This window comes from Myotis nattereri (genome assembly GCF_964212035.1).
Source record: "Myotis nattereri genome assembly, chromosome: 2".
NCBI classification, from domain to species: Eukaryota; Metazoa; Chordata; class Mammalia; order Chiroptera; family Vespertilionidae; genus Myotis; species Myotis nattereri.
The window spans coordinates 180,082,618-180,106,841 of record NC_138076.1 but is presented as its reverse complement, the minus strand read 5'-3'; the positions used below and the strand labels follow the sequence as shown (position 1 = coordinate 180,106,841).

At 38.3% G+C, this 24,224-nt stretch overlaps 1 protein-coding gene and 1 pseudogene across 3 annotated transcripts in view; both read left to right on the top strand.

The window, feature by feature from the left end:
* STK38L (serine/threonine kinase 38 like) overlaps positions 1-24,224 on the top strand; it is a 74,345-nt gene that overhangs the window by 29,905 nt on the left and 20,216 nt on the right. The window contains exons 3-5 of one of the 2 annotated variants that reach the window (XM_081083708.1): positions 19,259-19,403; positions 21,962-22,008; positions 23,933-23,984. In XM_081083708.1, the coding sequence (XP_080939834.1) occupies positions 23,955-23,984 (30 nt within the window). In that variant the 5' untranslated portion in view covers positions 19,259-19,403; positions 21,962-22,008; positions 23,933-23,954. The remainder of the gene's footprint in view (positions 1-19,258; positions 19,404-21,961; positions 22,009-23,932; positions 23,985-24,224) is intronic. The other variant, XM_081083707.1, reaches the window with a different exon arrangement.
* Positions 1,716-2,194, top strand: LOC308513575 (large ribosomal subunit protein eL21-like; annotated as a pseudogene). The gene has a single exon. The product of its transcript is annotated as a large ribosomal subunit protein eL21-like (transcript).

Here is a 24,224-nt window from a genome sequence, read left to right as displayed (position 1 = left end):
TGGTCCATAAAGGGTAGGCATGATATTAGAACAATAGAACAATAGTCCTGTACACACAGTTCAGATCCCAGCTCTGCCACTTTCTAGCTGGCCTGTGGCAAATAAATTAACTTTTCTGAGCCTCAGTTTCTCATTTGTAAAATGAATGGGGAAATAGTACCTTCTCATATGGTTGTTATGATGATTGAGATAATGCACACAGCACTGTCTGGCACAGAGAAAGTGCTTAATAAATGGTAGCCATGATGATGACAGTGATGATCATGACAAGAACAAAGGGCATTGATTAGTTACTTTAAAAAAGGAAATTATAGCCTGGCCGGTGTGACTCAGTAGTTGAGTGTCAACCTAGGAACCAATAATTCACTGGTTTGATTCCCCTTTAGGGCACATGCCCATGTTGTGGGCTTGATCCCCAGTAGAGGGTGTATAGGAGGCAGTGGATCAATGATGTTTCTTTCTCATTGGTACTTCTATCTCTCTATCCCTCTTCTTTACTCTCCCTAAAAAGGAGTAAAAACATATTTTTAAAAAATTATATATGCTAGTCCAAATAGTTAGGGTCCAAACTATAGGCTCTTAATGCCACATCTGAATAATAGAAAATTTTAGTTTGGAAACGAATTTTTTACTTATATTCTTAATCTTTGAGTTGTGAGACAGTTTTCATTTTATTCTACTGATTTATGGGAAAGTACCCTTCTTCTAATATAATAACTAAAGATCCTCGATGAACTAAAGGATATTCTAACTTTTTTCTTAAGTTGAATAAATTGAAATTATTTAAATATTGGCATATGGTATGATTTCAGCTATTTAAAATACCTCAGAATGGGCTGTGAATATTGTTCAAATAAAGTCTGAATGGTTTAAAGAATTTCTTCAGTATAAAAGTAGGCAAGAGACTTAAATCAGGCAGAAATAATACTTTAAAATATATTTAACTCATTTTAGTCAAAGAAATGCATAAGCAAAACTAAGACATCATAGGTCCTTTTTAATCAGGCTGTTGAAGATGAAAAAGATGGACAGTGCCCTGTATTGGCTCTTAATGACTTGATGGTCAATTGTGACTGTCTCTCTGGAAAGCAGTCTGGCAGTGTGTATCAGAATTTTAAATGTGAATATTCTCTGATTCAGCAACTGCATGTCTGGAAGTATATAATAAGGAAATAAGAGAAAGAATGAACAATACATGATTTAATTACCTTCACTGTGGAGTTGCTAAAAATACTCGCTCAATGGAACCCATCTTAACATCTATTAGTGGGCATTGGTTTACAACTGCAGCACTGTAGAAGATGGAGTGTGCCGTGTTTGCTTAGTTTCAGAGGGACCTAAGTTTAAATCCTGGCTCTACCACATTTAGCTATATGATTTTAGGCAAGTTACTTAATCCAGTTGAGTTTCACTTTCCTCGTCTCTAAACGGGAATAATAATGGCACATGCATTTTAGGATTGGTATAAGGATTAAGTGAGATGATACACGTAAAGCACAGTGTCTAGCCAGAAACAATTCATGTTAGGAAATATTATTACTATGTGCTTCTTAAAAAGGATATAAAGGATCTATTTGTATTAACAAACATTAAAGGATGTCTGTAAGATAGTAAGGGAAAAGCAACTTTCAGAACACTTTGTATGAGCCCATTTATATTAAAATTGTGTGTGTGCCCTTATGGCCGGAACTGCCATCTTCCAGTAATTCACCAAAATGACTAACACAAAGGGAAAGAGGAGAGGCACCCCAATATTTCTCTAGGCCTTTTAGAAAACACGGAGTTGTTCCTTTGGCTACATACATGAGAATCTACAAGAAGGTGATATTGTGGACATCAAGGGAATGGGCACTGTTCAAAAAGGAAGGCCCCCCAAATGTCACCATGGCAAAACTAGAAGAGCCTACAGTGTCACCCAGCATGCAGTGGGCATTGTTGTGAAAAAGCAAGTTAAGGGCAAGATTCTTGCGAAGAGAGGTAATGTGCGTATTGAGCATATTAAGCTCTCTAAGAGTCAAGATGCTTCCTGAAACGTGTGAAGGAAAATGATCAGAAAAAGAAGGAAGCCAAAGAGAAAGGTACCTGGGTTCAACTGAAGCGTCAGCCTGCTCCACCCAGAGAAGCATACTTTGTGAGAACCAATGGAAAGGAGCCTGAGCTGCTGGAACCCATTCCCTATGAATTCATGGCATGATAAGTGGAGAAGAATAAAAAAGACTTCTGTGCTGATAAAAAATGTCTCTCTTAATTGAGTAGAAGTGTGGCATCCCATCCCCCAAAGAATAATTAAAGAAAACTTCGTGTCACCCTTAAAAAAACAAAAACAAAAACAAACTCTGTGTGTGTGTGTGTGTGTGTGTGTGTGTGTGTTTATATATGCATTAAAGTTTTGGAATGACATAGCAACAGTTAACATTTAATGAGCACTCTACTAAGTCTCAGGCACTGTTTCAAGTGCTTTAATACATGTTAATCAATTTCTTAAAATTAGTTAATATATTTTAAGTGCTTGGAACAATACGTATTCTTTATAAAGAAACTTAATAAAACTAGTTATTAATTTTCACATGCTGTCATTATCTTTACTTTATAGATAAGGACACTGACACACTACAGTTTGTAAGCGGCAGAGCAAGAATTTAAATCCAGGCCGTCTAACTCCAGTCTATCGCCCAGCAGTTAAAACTGAGTATTATGGGAGGCAGGATTGCGAGGTCATTTTCACTCTACATTTTATCTGCTTCTGGATATTTTCACATTTATACATGAAACACTTTACTTTCATAAATACAAAAAAAGATATTTCCAGTTTGGAAAGAAAAAAGTGTATTTTTTATTTTAGAAAATTTATTTTTCTGCTATAAAATACTGATAGCAAATTCCAGACATTTGACTATACATATGTATACTTGGGTTTGACCTTATGCTTGGTTGTCATGAACAAGGAGTGCCCATTACCCCATGCAATGTATAAGATTTTGAGAACCTCACTTTGGGGCATATTTTACAAGGAAATAATTATAGACAGAGGTAGGAGCCCAACCTAAATCTACACCACTTAACCGTGTCTAGCTTCTGTAATTAAAATCCTAATAGCTTCCAAGAAGCTTTTAGTCATGGTATTTTGGTTTCTAGAAAGTATAGAGTAAAATGTCATTCTTTAGCCTTCTGAGAAAAGCAGGTAGAAGCCAGTTATTTGATCCATAGATCCACAATCATAAGAGGAAGCAACGATTTAGTGTCAGACATGGACGTCGGTGTTAGAACTAATAGATACCATGTCATCCAGAACTCAGCCGTTGGCTGTCAGTGTTCTGATAGCCAGTTTCTTTGCAGGGTCTGTACCATGTCCTACAGCTGCCACTGCACTGTGCTCTTTCCAGCTAGATTGGGAGCTGCTCATGAGGGTTGAGTATTCTAGCCCAAGCATTTCCACCAGATAGCCAATTGACTGTGGCCTCACTTCTGTAAAAGGAGGGACATGGACTAGATAACAGAGTTGCTGTTTTCAAGTTCTGTGATTCTAATAGCCTTACCAGTTTGTGAACTAAATTTACAATCTTAGACTTATTGTGGATTCTAGAAAGATGCTGAACAGACCTGGCTGGGTAGATCAGTTAGTTAGAGCTGACACTGATATGTCAAGGTTATGGGTTCGATCCCTGGTCAGGGCACATACAAGAATCAACCAATGAATGCATAAAAAAATAAATAAATAAATGGAACAGCAAAATCAGTATTTCTCTCTTCCTCTCCCTCTCCTTCTCCCTCTCCCCCTTACCCTCTCCCCCTTACCCTTTCTCTAAAAATCAAGAAGGAAAAAAAAAGCTGAACATAATTAAGCTTATAAGCTGATTTATGGAAGGGTTTGCCAGTGTACTCACTTGAATTACAGGATATCCTTGATAACAACAAACTATACAATGTACTTTTTGTTCCATTTTAGGTATTTTTTCTCTCCTATACTTTTTTTTTTTTTTTTACAAATAAACCAGAATTGTGTTCTAGAGATTGTAAGACAATAAAATGGTATGGCCCTGTTTGATCTTAGATAATAAGCTGTGCAGGTATGTATTACAACGATCACTAGCACTAAAAAATGTTTTTCTGCCCTAACCGGTTTGGCTCAGTGGATAGATAGAGCATCGGCCTGTGGACTGAAAGGTCCTAGGTTCGATTCCGGTCAAGGGCATGTGCCTTGGTTCCCGGCACATCCCCAGTAGGGGGTGTGCAGGAGGCAGCTGATCAATGTTTCTCTCTCATTGATGTTTCTAACTCTCTGTCCCTCTCCCTTACTCTCTGTAAAAAATCAATAAAATATATTTAAAAAAACGTTTTTTCTGCCTTTTTGTACTATGGTGTTTTAATGAGGTGGATGCCTCCTGGACTTTTATCACAGTTACAGAAGTCAAGTAGTGTGTGTGTTTAACACAATATCTGAGTTTGATGAGTCACATGGTATGTCTGCTTTTAGCTGGGAACAGAGTTCTTTGGTCACTTGGGATGGTCAAAAAGTCTCTTGGGAGAGTTAACTCAAAATAACTAAAAGTAACTCATAGCTACTCATATCTTAAAATTATAAACTTGATGATACCATGTTTTAATTTTAGTCTAATCTAATTTTTGCCCTCAAAAAGGACTGCTGCTTCTGGCTTTTAAGTTGTTAAATTAGTGTGATCTCTTTCAGCAAGTGGTTTTTATGGTGGGCTCCATATAGATCTCTCCTGAAGCTATGCAGTGATGAAGAAGCTTTGAATATTTCAAATGAATGGAAAATTAAAATAGTTTATATTTTCAATTAAAGTCATGTTTTAGAAATTTGCATTTTACACTCTCATTTAAACTCATCTATTTTCAAGTTTAATTTTGTGTGAATGTCGGTCTGTTTCTCTCTCTCTCTCATTTCTATTAGAAGCACACTTTTAAGATGAGCACATTTGTTATAGTTGGACTGCTGAGTGATTTATGTGTTCAGGCTGCTCCCCAAAGCTTGCTCCTCCCCTTTCCTTAACCAGCATGTCACACCACCTCTCACCACTCATCGTTTTCCTGCCTTGTCCATTTATTGGTTGTCTCCTGGTCACACCAGGCTTTCTCCTTTTAGCACAAAATAGGCATTTTTGGCTGTACTGGTGTTTTGAATCAGGCACTATCTCCTTTCGAACAGACTAAGTAGGAGTAAAGGAAAGTGGGGATCTTCTTTAAAGCTTGAGCATTTATTTTGTCTCTTATGATTTTGGAGGAGTAGTTTTCTTACCTTGAATAGGACTTGAAGTTAACTTAAGTAAGATTTATGCTGCCTGATTTTTTGTTTTGATAAGGGCCTTTGAGTCACCAGTAGAAAAACTAATTTGAGAAGAGAGTGACAGTTTGTGAATACCAAAAAACTCTCCCTAGAAAGAGGTGTAAGAGATGACTGAAAAAATTTCATGATTCCCATTTGTCTCATGGTTTGTCTTTAGTTTTAATCCATGACTGCAGACCCTTTTTGCTGTTCTTTATAACCCTCTACAAAACCAGAACTAAGAATTTGGCTCATAGGAAAAGAATCCAAGTTCAATGGTACCTAGAAAAACAAACACACACCTGTCACCCTGGCTGGGTGGCTCAGTTGTTTGAGCATGGTCCTGTGCACCAAACGGTCCCACGATTCCTGGTTAGGACACATACTTGGCTTGCAGATTCGGTCCCTGGTTGGGGTGCATATGGAAGGCAGCCGATGTTCCTCTCTCCTTTCCTGTCCCTCCCTCCCTTCCTCTCTCCCTCCCTCCCTTTCTCCTTCTGTCTTCCTCTCCCTGTCCCTTTTCCTCACTTTCTCCCTCTCCCTTCCTGTCTCTCTGAAATCAATAAAAACATATCCTAGAGTAAGAATTTAAAAAACAACAACACTCTGCTGAAAAGTACAAATTGATTCTCTTTTACTGTTCCTATGTCTACTCACACACAACTACTATTAAATACTTTTTTCTTATTATAAAAATGATTGTTTCCTTGCCGGAACCGGTTTGGCTCAGTGGCTAGAGCGTCGGCCTGCGGACTGAAAGGTCCCAGGTTCGATTCCGGTCAAGGGCATGTACCTGGGTTGCGGACACATTCCCAGTAGGGGACATGCAGGAGGCAGCTGATCGATGTTTCTCTCTCATCGATGTTTCTAACTCTCTATCTCTCTCCCTTCCTCTCTGTAAAAAATCAATAAAATATATATTTAAAAAAAACAAAAAAATGATTGTTTCCCTTATGGAAAAATTGGAAAATTAAAAAAAATTATAAAGGACAAAATTGAAATCGTCTAAAATTTACCCCCTTTTTTCATATAGTAGAGTTCATATTTTAGATAAAGATAGAACTTTGGCCCTAACCGGTTTGGCTCAGTGGATAGAGTGTCGGCCTGCGGACTGAAAGGTCCCAGGTTCGATTCTGGTCAAGGGTATGTACCTTGGTTGCGGGCACGTCCCCAGTAGGAGTTGTGCAGGAGGCAGCTGGTTGATGTGTTTCTCTCATCGATGTTTCTAACTCTCTATCCTTCTCCCTTCCTCTCTGTAAAAAATCAATAAAATATATATTTTTAAAAAAAGATAGAACTTTGTATCTTGCTTATACAGCATTATTTCTCAAGCTGTTAAATTTTTTGAAGGACATTTTTTCACTATTATTTCTATGTAATTTCTTGCTATCATCATCATTCCAGCAATCATTTTACCTAATTTTAAACATTTGTTTTGCTTGTTATTTCAAACAATGCATAGATTTAAAAAAACTATAAATCTTTGCTGCAATTTTGATTATATGTTAGGATAGATTGCTAAAGGTGGAATTATGTCAAAAGATAAAGAATCTTTAAGTTTCTTTATACAAATTGCCATAATCCCTACTAGAAAGGATTATATCTCTGCCAGTTCACATAAGCACAGGTAGTGATATTATCAAGATGGTGACATAGGTCATTACCAATTTTAATCCCCCTTACAGAAGATGAACTAGCAACTATCTGTGCAAGACACCACAATCCAGGGCTGAGGCTGACGCACCTTCCACCCCAGACCTCCTACAGCCTTGCTTGAATACTGATAAACAGCCTTTTAAAGTACTGTCCCTGCCGCCCCCCCCCTCCCCCCCCCCCCCCCCCCGCAATGACTCTGAGCAGCCTTAGAGTCTAGTCTATGTTACCACCAAGCTATGGAACCTACCCTATAGCTCTGCTGTGCAGCAGAACCCAACCTATGGCCCCACCCAATTGTTGAATGCAGCCTGCTGCCTCATTCAGGCAGAGAGCCAGCCAATGACTCCACCCATTTGCAGAATATGTCCTGTAACATCACCTGATGTGGGGGCTTGGACAGTAACCCTAATCCATCCATGGAGCACAGCCTCTAGACCAGCGGTTCTCAACCTGTGGGTCGCGACCCCTTTGGCGGTTGAACGACCCTTTCACAGGGGTCGCCTAAGACCATCCTGCATATCAGATATTTACATTACGATTCATAACAATAGCAACATTACAGTTATGAAGTAGCAACGAAAATAATTTTATGGTTGGGTCACAACATGAGGAACTGTATTTAAAGGGCCAGAAGGTTGAGAACTACTGCTCTAGACCATTAAATGCAGGATACAGCTAGAGGCCCCTCCCAACCAAAGAACCTGGCTAATCTAATAGTGGAGCATAGCCAGTGGCCTACCTGATCACAAAACCCAGCCTGAGGCCCTGCCCAACTTCAGAACACAGCCTGTGACCCTGTTTGATTGCATAACATAGCCAGAGACCCCATCTGACCTCAGAGCCCTGCCTGTGACCCTGCATCAGCATGGAGTCCAGCTAGCAGCACCACCTGGTCAGGAAGCACTGCCAGGGATCCCACCCAACCAGGTATGATTACGTAGATCAGGTCATAGCCATGTCCAATCATGGAGTCCAACCAGTGGCATCATCCGACCCAGGAACACTGCCAGCTTCCTCACCCCATCAGTGAACCTCCCCAGTGGCCTTGTTTGAATGGGGAGCTCAGCCAGCCAGTTCACCTAATTGTACAGTCCAGTCACAACAACCATCCTGACTTTAGAGCATGACAGTGGCCTCACCCAAGTAGAGACCTCAATAGAAAGTCCTGCTTGCCCACAGGCACTACCAGTACCCCAGGCTGAGCTGTCTGGTGAAGGTCTTTCTCTGCCAAAGCAAACCTGTAAAGTGTAGAGGAGGAGACCACTTACCTAAGTGTATAGATACCAACATAGGAAATCAAAAAACACAAAGAACCAGGTAAACATGACACCATTAAAGGAAACTAATAAAACTCCAGTAACTGGCCCTAAAGAAAGGGAGATCTATAAACTATCTGACAAAGAATTCAGAATAATCCTCTTAAAGAAGTCCAGTGAACTTCAAGAAGATACAGAGGACTAAATAAAATAAGGAAAGCAATGTGTAAACAAAATGAAAAGTTCAACAAAGTGATAGAAACTATAAAAAAATCAAACAGAAATCTGACACCTGAAGAATACCATGAAACTGAATTCAGTTAAGAGCTTCAACAGCAGACTTGACCAAGCAGAAAAAAGAATCAGTGAACGAGGTGATATGTCATTTTAAATTATCCAGTCAGAGGAGCAAAAAGAAAAGGAATGAAAAAAAAAAAAGTAGAGAAAGCCTATGGACTTATGAGATAGGATTAAGAAATACAAGTATGCATTATGGGAATCCCAGAGAAAAGAAAGAGAAAGCAATAATGTATGGGTGGTGAATAAACAATGCAATCTGCAGATCATGTATCATAGAAATGTACACTTGAAACCTATAAATCTTCTTAACCAATTTCACCCCAATAAATTCAACTAAATAAATAAAATAAAGCAATAATGACTGAAAACTCCCCAAACTTAGGGAGAGAAATGGATATCCAGATTCAAGAGTCCCAACAGACTTCAAATTGGTTGAAGCAAAAAAGGATAATATTTATGTGTGGAATCTTAAAAACAAACAAACTTTAAAGTTCAGAGGAATTTTTAGTAATCATTTGGATCAACATACCCAAGTTGTCTGCCATTAACAGCATATGGGCAAATAAGCTTTTGGAAACTCAACCATTAAAGTATATTTTGTCTGCAGGAAAAATATATCTCTTTCTAAAACAATACTGAAAGTAAAAAATAATGATAATGTTAACTTCTGTACCATTGTACCATCACCACCAGACTTATGACTCACAAAAAAAGAAAGAAAAAAGTATCTATGAATTCACTGTTCTGGACTATTGAATAGGGCACACACCAAATATAGAGAGTCACATTAACTAATTGAAAACAAAACAAAAGCTCTTGATACTAAATGCAGTCACTAGATTATAAATTGGATGTCTGTTGCCGCATAAGAATTGCAGCATCTTGTGAGAGAAGTAATTAGTTCTTCCCAGAACACTTTTTTCTAGCCTATCTATACCCCCAAATCAATATTAACTTCTAATACAACTTCTACAAATACCTCTTTTATTACTTCAGGTTTTTCAGTTTAAGAAACTGCTATGTACTTTTTGATATATTTCTCTCCTCTCTCCATTAAAAGCAATCTAGCCCTGACCAGTTTGGCTCAGTGGATAGAGCGTCGGCCTGCAAACTGAAAGGTCCTGGGTTCGATTCGGTCAAGGACATGTACCTTGGTTGCAGACACATGCCCAGTGGGGAGAGTGCAGGAGGCAGCTGATCGATGTTTCTCTCTCATCGATATTTCTAACTCTCTATCCCTCTCCCTTCCTCTCTGTAAAAATAAAATATATTTTTTTAAAAAGCAATCTAATTTGTCTAATCAAATAGGTATAAGAGTAGGAGAAATAGGGAATCTGCCTAGAGACAACATTTACAAACTACCTTAGGATAGCGCAAGGCAGGAGGAGTGATCCAGGAAGATTGGGCAGGGAAGGGAAGAAAATTAATCATTTTTGCCATTTAATATGAGTCAAGAGATGTTTTAAAATACTTTCTCACATAATTTATTGATTTATCAAACACCTCATATTTCTCTGTGCCAGACACTAAGTCCTTTACAAGTATTAACTTTCCTAATTCTTAAAAGTCTTGTATTAGCATAATCAGCATGTACACAGTTGACCATTGTTATCTTTATTGTAGTCTACAGAGAAGTGAAGCATAGAACTTTTAAGTAATTTGCTTAAAGTCAGACAGCTAGTGAGTGTCTGGGCCAAAATTCAGGTCCAGGCAATCTGGCCCTTCATTATTGTGCTCTGCCACCATCGAAGCATCACATCAAGGCTGTACAGTTGGCATACATTATCTCCATTTTATTTTATTATTTTTTTAGAAATTGTTGTTGTTTTTAAAATATACTTTTATTAATTTCAGAGGGGAAAGGAGAGGGAGAGAGAGATGGAAACATCAATGATGAGAGAGAATCATTGATCAGCTGCCTCCTGCATGCTCCCCACCAGGGGTCGAGTCCACAACCTGGGCATGTGCTCTTGACTGGAATCGAACCCGGGACCCTTCAGTCTGCAGGTCAACGCTCTATCCACTGAGCCAAACCATCTAGGGCAGCTGTGGGCAAACCACGGCCCGCGGGCCAGATCCGGCCCGTTTGGCTGTTCTATCTGGCCCGTGGAGCCGAAAGAGCTGAGGGTTCTCTTGCTCTCCCCTCCGCTCCTTCACCAGCAGCAGTGTTAACATGTATTAGTTCACACAAACACTCCATCCATGCTTTTGTTCCGGCCCTCCGGTCCAGTTTAAGAACTCATTGTGGCCCTCGAGTCAAAAAGTTTGCCCACCCCTGATCTAGGGCCATTATCTCCGTTTTAGAGATGAGAATCCTGTCTGGTGAAATAACTCAGACAAGATCAGCCTTAAACTTACTCTCTTCCCCACCAATTTAGCTGTTCTGATACTACCTATCCTTATCAATAAATGATAGGACCATTTACCCAGTCATCCAGATCTGAAACCCAGAGATAATTTTAGATTTCACTCTTTCCAGCTGAGACCTTCTTTTAGTCTCTTCTGCTACTATCTTAAAAGAAGTATAGTCTCAGTGTTTACAGGAAGCAGATAATAAAGCTTACAGGTAATATGAGTGAAGGAAGGTGGGCATGAGGGGGTAGAAAGTTGGTGGACTGTGGCTGGAAGTGGTATTGCTAGGAAGCTGATGCTTCTCTGTTCCAGCTATTTCCAGTCAAGACTGTGGGCTCATATTTGATAGATGTGATTGTTTAAGAGGAACCAGAAATCTGGATTTTTATATGAAATCTTTCCATTTTTAAATCACAGTGCAAGTCAAACAAAATATGGCTTCAGGCTGTCAGTTTGTAACCCATGACTATTAATTATTGAGTCCCCCTAACCTGATTTATATTCCTTTAGCCCAGGGGTGGGCAACCTTTTTGTGAGCGCGTGCCAAAACCAGCAAAATCTCTGACTCATAATTCTTCTGCGTGCCAACCCTAATTTTTTGAGAACATGTTACGCCTACTTGATATCTCTTAAGGTGTACATATGTGAAGAACCTTGAAGAAATAATAAAATTCATTCAAGCGACAAAAACACAGTATATGATGATGAAAAATACATTTATTTTTTAATGTAGACATGTACACTGATAGTCCGACAGAAAACTTTATGACTCCGTTTGATATTATCAGTGGGACTTTTGCTGCTGCATCACTGATGACAGATTTTACATCAGGTTTATATTTCGTGACCTTCAGAGACATGCACGAGCTACTACTTTCATCCGTCAGACCACTCTTATTACGAGACTTAACAAAACTCATCACTGAAAACAAAGATTTACAAGCGTATGTGGATGAAACCAAAACACTGGTCGGATCTAGGAAGGCAGGAAGAGTTAAGGCAGAGGCACAGAAATTGCTCTTCCCCTGTCTCATCAATTCATGTCTATGGTCTTTAAGATAACTTGTTATGTAAAATTATTTATTTATCTAAGATGCACCTACACTGAATTTATCTGAAAAATAAAAATGTCGATATTAAGAAAAAAATTGTAAATGGAAGATTATAAGGGAGGGTTTCGAGTGCCAGCAAAAGTTACTGGTGTTCATGTTTGGCACATGTGCCAGGGGTTGTCCACCCCTGCTCTAGCCTAATCTACTCCCAGTTTTTTTGGCACCTACCCTATACTAGCAGAATCTATCCAAGCGATAATCAGATAAGATTTTAGGGTTGGTTAGGAGGATTCAATACATTAAAACATGTAAAAGAGATCCTTGGTACTTGGGTAAGCACTCAATAAATGTTGTTGTTTTTTTTTTATTGGCTGCTGGTTCTTCACTTAATGAAAAGCCTTATCTGACTCCCATTTATGCTCAAGATAATTTTTTAATATGGCAAAAAAGGAGGAAGGTATTTTATCATGATTCCTGTCTCACTTTCATCTTCTGCTGTTTCACTAAATGTACTTAAGCCATTCTCTACACTCAAGTGCCAGTCTACTTCATGCCCTTACACCTCTCCTCCGCTGGAGAGCTGATTTCTCCCTTCTTTGTGTTCCCATAAGATTATGAACCTCCTTAAGAGAAGAGACTATATATATATATATTTATCAGTCTTCCTATTCTCAGTACTTTGTGCAGTGCTAGCACATAGTGTACAATAAATGTTGGATGGGAGTCATGCAACTAGTAAAAGTTAGGACTGGGACTGGAATGCTCACTTGGCTGTGAATTTCTTCCTCTTTGCTTTTTAATTTGATTTATTTATTGATTTCTGAGAAAGAGGAAGGCGAGAAAGAGAGAGATCAATTTGTTCCACTGATTTATACATTCATTGGTTGACTCTTACATATGCCCTGACCAGGGATGCAACCCACAACCTTAGTGAATCAGGATGATGCTCTAACCAACCCCAGCTCCCTTACCAGAGCTTCTTCCTCTTTGGATTGCACCTCAGAGAGGAAAGAAGTTGTGGCTATTCTAGCATTAGGGACCAGCATATACAGTGTTTAACCTAAAGACCTGTTGTAGCCTACAACATAATGGTTACAACTAATGATGAATTTAGGACATTTTTTTTATAATCCAAGGTAATACAGTAGCATTAAAGATACTCTTTCATCTGAAATCTAATATGTGGAAACTAAGGTGAAACCCCCAGTGTAATCATGTGTCTCACCAGTCAGGGAAAGCAGTTCTGTTTTCCCACTTTAGAAGTTTGCTGGTAAATGGTTAGAGACACCACCTCTACTTATAGATGGCCTGAGTGCCAGATTTTTTATCGCCTCTCCCCAGGCTTGGTAAACGAAAGAATGTTGGACTTAACTATTATTGGTAGTGTCTCCATTAATGAATAGGGGAGTCTGGAGAAAACACGTGAACAGGAAATTCAAGGGCACCTGGTGTTGTTTTTATCAGTCCAGGAATTCTAGACTTGCAAATTGTATCCTGTTCTTTTTCTAGCTAAAGAAAGGGCTTTAATAAAAGACAAAGAACAGTATTAAATCCACTAGAGGAATAAATTTGCAATATAATAAGTGCCAGTCATCTAGATCATTCTTTGTAATAATTTGGTCACTTTCGTTCTTAGTTTTGTTAAATTAGAATTTTTGTGAAGCCTATTTGTGTCTGGTAACAAGAAAATATTTTTCCTTAATTTTAAAGCTGATCTCTAAAAGATGCTATTTATTCAAGAATATGGGTAGAACTTTTGGTCTTTTCTGCAATTGTATCACTCATGTAGGGTTTGTTTCTGAAGATTAACATAATACTAAATGATTCTTTAGTTTATAATTCAAAGGAAATTATAATATGTGAAACATTATTGAAAATCCATCACTTATTTATAAAATGCCTACTGTGTGTTCAGTACTTTGCCAGATGCTGTAATACTTTCATTACAGAGATAAATACACATAGGATTTGTTGTGATTTGGTTTTTAAACAAGGCATACACACTTGCATGTATGTGTAACAGAACGGAAAAAACATACTGATCATGATTAAATTATAGACTGTCTATTACTTGATATCCACTGCTGGATTTTGGAGTTGAACTCATTACATCTTCCTATGATGGGAGAAACCTGATCTTCTGTTTCTCCCTCTTTTATAAAGACCTCAGGTTCATAAATTTTTATCTAAAATAATTCATATTTATTTCTGTATTATTAATGCAAACAATTCCTAGTTGTTTGGAATTATTTGGAATTCCCTAACATTCTTTTATGTTTCATAAAATTTTCCCTAAATTTTTGCTCAGTAATATTTCTGCCCACCTCTAGTCCCCCAATATTGTTTCATCCCAGTCAGCAGCAGAGGTAAATATTGGCCATCTCTAGCTACTTTAAAGTGGGCAAAATTGCCTGGGCTAGATAGCAAGTAGTCTTTTTAAAATTTATTTTAAAGATTTTGCCTTATCCTGATGCCATGAAACATTTAAATTGAATAACAGTTCTCTTTTTTCTGATGCATGCTCACTGAGCAATCTTCTGATCCTCATTATGGCTTTGCATCCAGCTTGTCTACAAGGACAGAATGCATTTGCGAGAAGATGCAAGGATCTGTTCCTTGTTACTCAAACTCTTATTGTGTAAATAAGTCAATTGACATTATGTCTTGTATATCAGTCTCTCCCGAAATCTCTTAGGATAAAGTAGCTTCCAGAATTTGATTGCCCTGGGACATTGGCAGCTGAAGGCCAGACCTTGCCCCTTGGCAGACTGAGCAGAGCAGCCTGTTCTAAGAGGCCCCTTGGCAGCCAGTCAACTGCCTTCCAAGACCGCACCCTGAGTTCATTATATAGCTTTCTTTTTGACTTCCGAAATATTTACTTATGGGCTATTTCTTTGTGTGTTTTTCTCAAGAGGCATTATAAAATGTTTTGTTTGCTTTTTCATCATAAACTTGTTGAAAGGAAAATATAGTCCTTGGACAATTAGAGTTGGGTCTTGACCTTTTTCCCTCCTCATAACTGGCAAACCAATTTGAAAATTTTCTATCAGCTACAGATCTGGACAAATTAGAAAGCACTCTAAAATTCCTAGGCATTGTCCTGACTGGCTTGGCTCAGTGGATAGAGTGTCAGCCTGCAGATTCGAGGGTCCCGGGTTTGATTCTGGTCAAGGGCATGTACCTTGGTTGCAGGCACATCCCTAGTGGGGGGTGTGCAGGAGGCAGCTGATCGATGTTTCTCTCTCATCGATGTTTCTAACTCTCTATCCCTCTCCCTCTCTGTGAAAAATCAATAAAACATATATTTTAATAAAAAATAAAATTCCTAGGCATTGCTCTGTAGTAGAACTTCTGTGCTTCCTCCCCACCCCCACCCTAATGTTTGTTAAAAAATAAGGTAACAGGCACTTTTTAACTAGTGTTTGAAGATAATTATGTATGAACTCAAATTTTATATGAGTTCCCTAAAGAAGGCTCCCTAGAATACTATTGCAAATTGTATCCCTTACCACCTTTTTGAGGTTTTAGGGTGAATAGTTACATATTAAAGATGCTGGGAAGTCGTGCAACAAGAAACTTGTTTAATTTTGTATAATCTGGATTTTCTCAAATTATTTGAATTTCTCAACTTCTAATCTATCCTCCCTAGCTTCCTTCCCTGCACCCCAACCCCCAAATCCCAGTTAACAAACAGGGTTTAGGATGTCTGCTAAATCACATTCCTGTTCTATTTTCCTTCTTTGACTTTTCTGCATTTGATCCCGAAACATAGAACATGAACCCAGTGATTCTGATATTTCCAAAATGGGTTGATGGTGTTATCACCATAATTAACTAGTTTATCAATATTAATAAGGGAAAAAGAGCTAAGGGAGAGTCAGACATTGTAAACATAGTCACCTGGGCAGCTTCACCAGAAAGCTACAGCTTCACGTTCCCCAGGGAACTGCAGGTCCATTTCCTGCAGATCACTGGGGGAAGGGATCGAACAAAGGGGAAGGTGGGCACATGCATAGTGAAGTCGGAGTAACATAGGGAAGGTGCTTGCTTGTCAGTCTAGTGGGGAACAATGGATTGGCTAGGGGGTGGACCACATCAGAAACGGTCAAAATCTTGAATAGTTTAAATCCCTAGACAAAGAATTCCCTCCTTCTTGCTCAAGCTTGGTCTGTTGTTCTCTCTTTTCTGTGACCTGCACTCGCCCATGGGCTCACCTGTTCTCTCTCCAAAGCCACGTGTCTTTAAGCAGCCACATGGCCCATTGCTGTGTGAACACCACAGGCAATGGACTACAGCTGGGAACACAAGCTAAGCTAGCCAGATGCTGGATTATACTATACTTTGATATGGAGCAGAAATTCTGGGCAGTGGCCTTCATTCTGGCCCTGCTGAAGACAAGATTAGACTTCTTCCATGGCAAGACAGACACAGATGGGATCTTGGAGGAAGCCCCCTTAATTTTACATCATCAATAAAGCTTTCCATGAAACTCCATCCTCCTGTGAGGGCCTCAGGAAATTATTTTCCTCACGGCACCCGAAGAACTCCGCTTCTACCGATCCTGAAACATAGAATATGAACCCAGTGATTCTGATATTTCCAAAAATGGTTTGATAACATTGCCTTTGATAGCATTCCAAGAAGAACAGCTTAGCACTTAAAAAGCATTTGGCTGTGATAATTCTTGGGTTTCATTTATTTTTATTCTTAATTGTTTTTAAAAACAATACTATTATTTTTGAAGCATTTTGCACATTTAAAATATTAAACTAAGTGCCTAAAATAATGTCTTACATTTGTATAAGCCATTATGGTTTTGTTGTGTATTATCTCAGATGGCCTGTGAACTAGGCAGAACAAATACATAATACCTGTCTGGGGAAAAGTGACCAGTTCAGAGCATTCTGGTGATTTGAACAAGAATATATGATCACTTAGCAGCAGGGCCTGGATTAAATCTCTAAATTTCTGACTTCTAAGTTCAGTAATTTCTTTTTCCACAGTTGCTTATTAATCAGTCTTTATTACTTTTAGCCAGTTCTTTCAGCTCTTTCCTCTCCTCTATTTGATAGGTCGAGTCATTCATTCATTAATGCCTGCTATGTGTCAGATACAGTGCTGTTGTGGTAAATACTCAAAAAATGAATCAGGAAAAGTTTTTGCCCAGAGATGCTCCTAGTTTCGTGGGATGGAGAAGTGGAGTGATAAGCACCAGTACCTGAGCTATATTGGTACAAATATTAGAGAACACCTATGAAAGAAGAGACCTAATGCAAATGTTAGGTCTCTTCTGGTAGGGCATGTTAGAGAAGTCTTCACAGTAAGACTGTGCCTTAAAGAATCAAGGTTCCTGTGAAGAGAGTTCAGGACAGGCTCTGGCCAGGTAGCTCAGTTGTTTAGAGGGTTGTCCCCCATACGCCAAGGTTGCGGGTTCAATCCCCAGTTAAGGCACATATAAGAATCAGTCAATGAATTCATAAATAAGTTAAACAACAAATTGATATTCTCTCTCATTCTCTCTCCCCCTTTCTCTCTCTCAGAAAGGAAGGAAGGGAGGAAGGGAGAGACTTCAGGACATAACTGATTCAGGGGTGGGTCATGTGAGGCCTTGGAGGCATGAAAGAGCCAAGCATATTGGGAGAAGAGTAAGCAATGAGCAAGGGGAGCAGCTAAGGCTGGAATGGCAAGTTGGAGATAGCATTTGGAGTTGGAGTTCTAACTCCACAGTTCACTAGCTATGAGACTTTTCTTAAGCTTTAGTTCCTTACTTTACAGGGCTGCTGTGAGGATGAAATGCAGTCATGCATAAGAAGGTGCCACTATCTTAAATCCTTAGGAGAAGAAAGGGAAATTCAGTAATAAAATATCATAAAATCCCTGATATCTACCAGCATTCAGTGTATGTGAGTTGCCTTTATCATGCTAAGTTAATTTGATTTGCTATAGGCAGTGAGGAAATTGGAGCGTTTTAAACAAATAATGTGATCAGCTTCTTGTTATATAAAAATTTAGAGTAGTTATCAGAGGGACAAGTTTATGATGGTAAAATAATAGATGGATTGTGTATGGATTTGTGGGTCCTGCAATACTTTGAGGAATAAACTCAATAAGATGACAGTGGATCTGGAGATTGTTTACTTTTAATCTGTATTTGACATTGAAGCACAGGAAAGGCTTTTGGTTCATTCCATCATCCCTGGATTCTAGTGCAGTTCAGGCCCATATACAGAGTTGGTATCTTTGTGTAGTTAAGAAGAGGTAGATGTTGGGGAATAGGTAGTAAGTTTGGGGGAGTATGTTTTCACTAGGAATCCAATGTTGGATGCTCACTCTATGCAATCTGGATCTTGTCTAGGTTGTTCTGTTATGATCCCCATACAAATAAGCAAAAATCCGTTTAACATATGGGAATATTCTAGTTTTTTTTGTCCAGATGTAGACTGTGGTAGGATCAGTGTCCAGCAAACAGCCACCAGAGTTCAACAGCCCCCCTATGAAGCAGCCTTTTTATTACATTCCGTATCTTGTCCAATTGTACAGATTATCTTCTTCAAACCAGTACTTTGGCTTTCCCGTGGTTTTTCAAAGTTGGCACTTGAATGGTATTAATTGGACATACACAAAACTTCCGCATTGTCACCTGGCTTAATTCACACATTTGTGTTTTTCCTGTCTGGTTCCTACAGGCATTCGAGTGTCTTTTGAAAATGAGACAGACATCCTAGTTTGGAGAAGTATACTATGCCTTGTTATAATACTATCTGAAATGACAGAATTCAGAATGAAATAGGGCAACCCTGGCCTCCGTCAAAGGAGCTTCTTTCTAAAAGTATTTTCCCCTGATAAGAATTGCTTTAGAATGATGTTTGTGTGCTTATTGATGCGACACTTCATGTTTCATAACATTTATATGGAAGAAGCTATTTATTACTATTTAATTAAACTACATTAACGTTAGGACACTTACATTTATTGAGGACATAAGTATTATCAAAACCTTTAGATTTTATTTAGTAATCAATAAAACAACAACAAAATAGATTGACCGTTTCTTGTTTTGAATGCTTGTTGAGTACAACCTTTTGTGTGTGCATGTATTTATATTGTGCCTAGACTCCCACTAGTGCTTCTTTACTGTTATCCAGCCCTGGTCTTGCCAGTACAAAATTAATTTCTATTGCTTTAGGAATGGTGCATCTTTCTTTTCTAGCATTGTATTGTTTATAATGTGAAAGATTTGGATATCTTAATTGTTAGGGTCAAATTTTGCTTAGTAGAAATCAAACTATTTCTAGAGTCTGTTATAAGGGATAAAAACTTTTTTCTACTGAATAATTTGTATTTATATGTTATTTCAGTTTCTGTTACTATGGCAATGACGGCAGGGAGTACAGCCACCTTTCCTATGAGCAACCATACCCGGGAAAGAGTGACTGTGGCCAAGCTCACGTTGGAGAATTTTTACAGCAACCTAATCTTACAGCATGAAGAGAGAGAAACCAGGTATAGTAACAACTAGTCAAAATTTTCTATTTAAATAAGCTGTTATGCTGCAAGTGGAATGTAAATATGTTGCCCATTAATTATATAAATTTTGGAGATCCATCCCTGTGTGTTATTTTTAACTTCCTTAAACTGACAGTGGACCTAATTATTTGTTTTATTTTTGCAGAATAGTTCCTTGTCCTGTGACCCCATATACTTATTTCAAATGAGATGTTTTAAACAAAACATTTTCAACCATGAAATTATGATACAGCTTTTTACTTTCTTTTAGAGGGATGCATTATGAATAATTGACTTTAATCCAAAAACATCTATAATGTTGAGTACATATAAGTGGGTCTAGAAGAATAAAAAATGAAAGACATGTTGTTTTGCCTTCAGGAAACTTAGAGTGAGGGAGCTAATGCACATAGATACTACGTGAAAGAGTGAAAAGTATCACTAAGAGAAGGGCCTAGAAGAGAGAGATTGCTTTTTCCTAAGGCAGCTGGGATGACATTATAAATGGTGATAGTGTTTAAACAGGACTCTAAAGAAAGAGTCCTATTTATACACACATAAAAGGGAGAAGAAAGAAATAAAAGAGCGAGAGGAAGGGCATCAGAGACAGAAGAAATCACCTTCAGTGCTAACTCAAGCACCGTTCAGTTAAGCTCAAGCTAGAGGTAAAGATTTCCTGGGAGTCTTGAATGCTTTGTTAGTGTAGCTCTTCCTATGGTGGTAGAGGGCCTCCCTGAGTTTTGAACAGAAGAATCAAATGATTGCAGGTGTTTCTCTGGAAGAGTACTTTAATTGTGATGCATAGAATGGACTGTGGGAGGAGGGATTAGGAACAGGAAAGGCTAGTGATATAATCCAGGCAAATAGAAAGGAGGCTCGAATTAGGATTGTGACAGCAACAAAGAGAGTTGACGGGTGAGGAAGATGAAAAAACATGGAAACTAGCCAAATATGAAATGTGAGAGAAACAAGTCAATACTGGCTCTGAAATATCATGCCTGGGCAAAAGTGTTGGTGCAACTCAGTGAAACAGGACTCAAGAGGAAGAATCAGGGTTAGAACTTAATTTTGGACAAGTCTCACTGCAGATGAGACATAGCTGAGGCGAGAATTGGGACTGGGACTAGAAGATAAAACAATTATTCAGAGACAGAGTAAGAAAATATGAGAGGTAAGAAATATAGAGACTAGTGAGAAAAGCTAACGTACCTTTAATTAAAGTTCTCAAAGGAAGAGAGGGAAGAGAATGGAGCTGAGGCAAGTTAAACCAGGGGTTCATCATCAGGAAAAATTCCAAAAGATTGAATTTAGGCAGAAGGAAAGGGATCACAAACAGAAGGTTTAAATGTGAATAGGTGGATAAATCCCCCAAAAAGCTGACTGTATAAAAACAATAATAATGACATTGTCTTGGGCATTTTTTAAAAAAAGAATTAAAATATCTTTTAACGGTCGACTCTCCATCAGGAGGGAAGTGGAATGAAAGTGTTCTTAGATATCTTTGTATCTTTAAGAATAGGAATACAATGTAGACAGGATAAAGATTAATTTCAGACTTTGACAAATTAACTGTACATGTAATTTCTAGGGTAGCCACTAAAAGACCAAAAATGAAGTTTGTAACTTCCAAACCTGTAGAAGGAAAATAATGGAATGAGGGGAAAAAGCAGTTCAAAAGAAGGCCCAGAAAAAGCAAAAACCTGAAATACCAAATAGTAAGCATAAATAGAAACCACAGAATAAGTTAGAAATAAATCCAAATATAGTAATTACACTAATTGTAAATGTAATGGAAGCCTCTGGGAGTGTTCACATCATCAAGGGAGAGTGAACAAAGTAGAAGAAAACCAAGGAAAGAAAGACCTATATTTTCTCAGGAGGCAGGCATGAGTTATTTGTCAGAAGTTTAAAGGTTCATTGTCGTTTCTTGCTGAAACCTTAAAGTAATTCAATTTTCCCCTCTATTTCTAAACAAAGGAGAGTAAGAATAAAAGCATCTGCTGTTATTAAAATAACACAAACCACAACAGTCTCAGCTTGGTGGTGCCATGGAAGTCATATTAAACAGTGTATACTACACTTTGTAAAGTATATGATTGTCCATCCATTGTGCTGAACATCTGACACTAATACAAAATAATATTGAATGTAAACTGTAATTGAAAAATAAAAAAATTATTGCATTGTTAAAATAATAAAAATACATAGTAAAAATAGTTTATGCTTTAAGAAAACATGTGATGAATTTTTAAGGTTTAACTAATTGGATAAATACATAAGCTAAATAAAGTACCAAGCAAAGAACAAAATGCCAGAGCATTTGAGGAGAAAAGCTATTTTTTTAAAGGTACAAAAGAAGTCATAGGTGTTCCGGGTAGGCATGGTGCAAATGAATGAAAATTAGTGCCTCTTGCTCCTGAATGAGATATGATTCCATGAAGTGTTAGTCTTGGCAAGGAAAAGGTGCAGTAGAGGTCTGAGAAGAATAGAGTTGCTTGTATGTGGCTATCTCTCCCAGATTAATGGTCCTCTCACTCTTTGGATTCTTTCAGCAGAGGAGAAAACTCAAAATCATTCAGCAAGCAGCTCTGCAGGCCCAGAGGTACACGATGGCAGGCACAGAATCCGATGTTAGGAGCTTGTTCCATTCTAAGGTTGGGCTTAGGGGAATAATATGTAAGAAAAGATAAAAATCAGTATGGTAAGCACCAAGGTACCTATTATAACTGCTGAGGAAGTAGGTGAAGAATATGTTATTAGGTTTCATCTCCATTTGGGTGCTCATTTATGAACAGGCTCTAGATATTTTTGCTAGGAATTTTCCTTAAGAAAGAAAAAGAAGTGATTTTGATGGATTAGGAAAGAGCTTACTTTTGGACTCCTATATAATAAAAGGATAGTATGCAAATTGACCCTAACTGTGGAACAACCGGGAACAACTGGTTGCTATGATGCGCACTGACCACCAGGAGGCAGACGCTCAACACAGAAGCTGCCCCCTGGTGGTCAGTGAGCTCCCACAGGGCGAGCTCTGCTCAAGAACAGGCCAGGCTAATGGCTGCAAGTGCAGCAGTGGTGGCGGGAGCCTCTTCGCCTCCTCGGCAGCGCTAAGGATGTCCAACTGTGGCTTAGGCCTGCTCCCTGTGCAGAGCAGGCCTAAGCCATCAGTCAGACATCCCCTGAGAGCCCCCGGGCTGCCAGAAGGATGTTTGACTGCCAGGTTAGGTCCAATCCCCTGGGGAGTGGGCCTAAGCCGGCAGGTGGACATCCCCCGAGAGGTCCTGGACTGCAAGAGGGCGCAGACTGGGCTGAGGGACACCCCCCCAAGCCCCCCGAGTGCACGAATTTTCATGCACTGGGCCTCTAGTACTGTTATAAATAACAAATACTAAGCAATGTGAATGGTAGTTTCAGTCCTCAACCCCTATACCCATGTGGATAAAGCCTGGGAAGTTTGTCTTCTAGCATACTCCAAAACTAACTAGAAAGAGCTCTCTCTCAGGTTTATCTTTAAGAAAAGCCAATACAATAGAAATAAAATACTTAATATTCACTTGGAGATGAGTTACAAAATTTGTGCCACAACCGTTTCTCTCATTATCCTGTCCCTCCTCTATCCTCTCCACACCTCCTTCTTGTTCACTTTAACTAACTTCAAGGATGCCATTTTATTTTATTTTTTTAAAAAAATATATTTTATTGATTTTTTACAGAGAGGAAGGGAGAGAGATAGATAGTTAGAAACATCGATGAGAGAGAAACATCGATCAGCTGCCTCCTGCACATCTCCTACTGGGGATGTGCCCGCAACCCAGGTACATGCCCTTGACCGGAATCGAACCCGGGACCTTTCGGTCCGCAGGCCGACGCTCTATCCACTGAGCCAAACCGGTTTCGGCAAGGATGCCATTTTAAAATAATAACTGAACTTGGCTATACTGTACCTTGAAAAGTTCTTGTAGTTCTTTGGGTTACTTCTTATATACATAGATGGTTTTCTAATTTATAAAGAATTAGAATAAAATATACTTAGTTGCATTGAACATCTTTCCTTGATTACGTAGGAAATCAAGTTTAGAGTTTAAGTGAAGGATGTGGACAAGCTCATTTAACTAATAGCGTTAGAATCAGGATTTAAATGGATAGCCACCTTAAAAATTTGTACTTTTAGTCATTATAGTTACCTTTATATACATCAAATATAAATATTGATATATGTTAATGATTTTGGTGGTGTGAACATTAGATAACAGAGTTTTCCTTCTTAGAACATTAGTCACCTTTGCTAACAATTCATTTAGACAACTTTAGAAGTAAATTTTATTTGACCAGTATGAGAAAGCTAAATCTGAATTGGGTTTATATTTTGAGAAAGAAAACTATGCTTAGTGATTATTGTAATTCAACCTGAAAGATTTTTTTAGCATACCAGATTGAATTGTTAAAATTGAATAATTAAATGTACATTTAAAAATGGGAGTAGTTAGGAATGTATTTAAAATGTAAATTATTTTTTTTTTGTTAAGGCAGAAGAAATTAGAAGTGGCTATGGAAGAAGAAGGATTAGCAGATGAAGAGGTAATGTTAGCTGTGATTACTGTGACTATAGTTAACAATACTGTATTATGTGCTTGACAGTTACTAAGAGAGTGGATCTTAAATGTTCTCACTACAGAAAAAGAGTAGTTATGTGAGGTGATGGATACATTAACCTTATTGTAATCATTTTGCAATATATATGGATCAAATCATCACATTATATACCTAAAACACAACGTTATATACTATTTCTTTTTTTTTAATTTTTATTTTTATTGG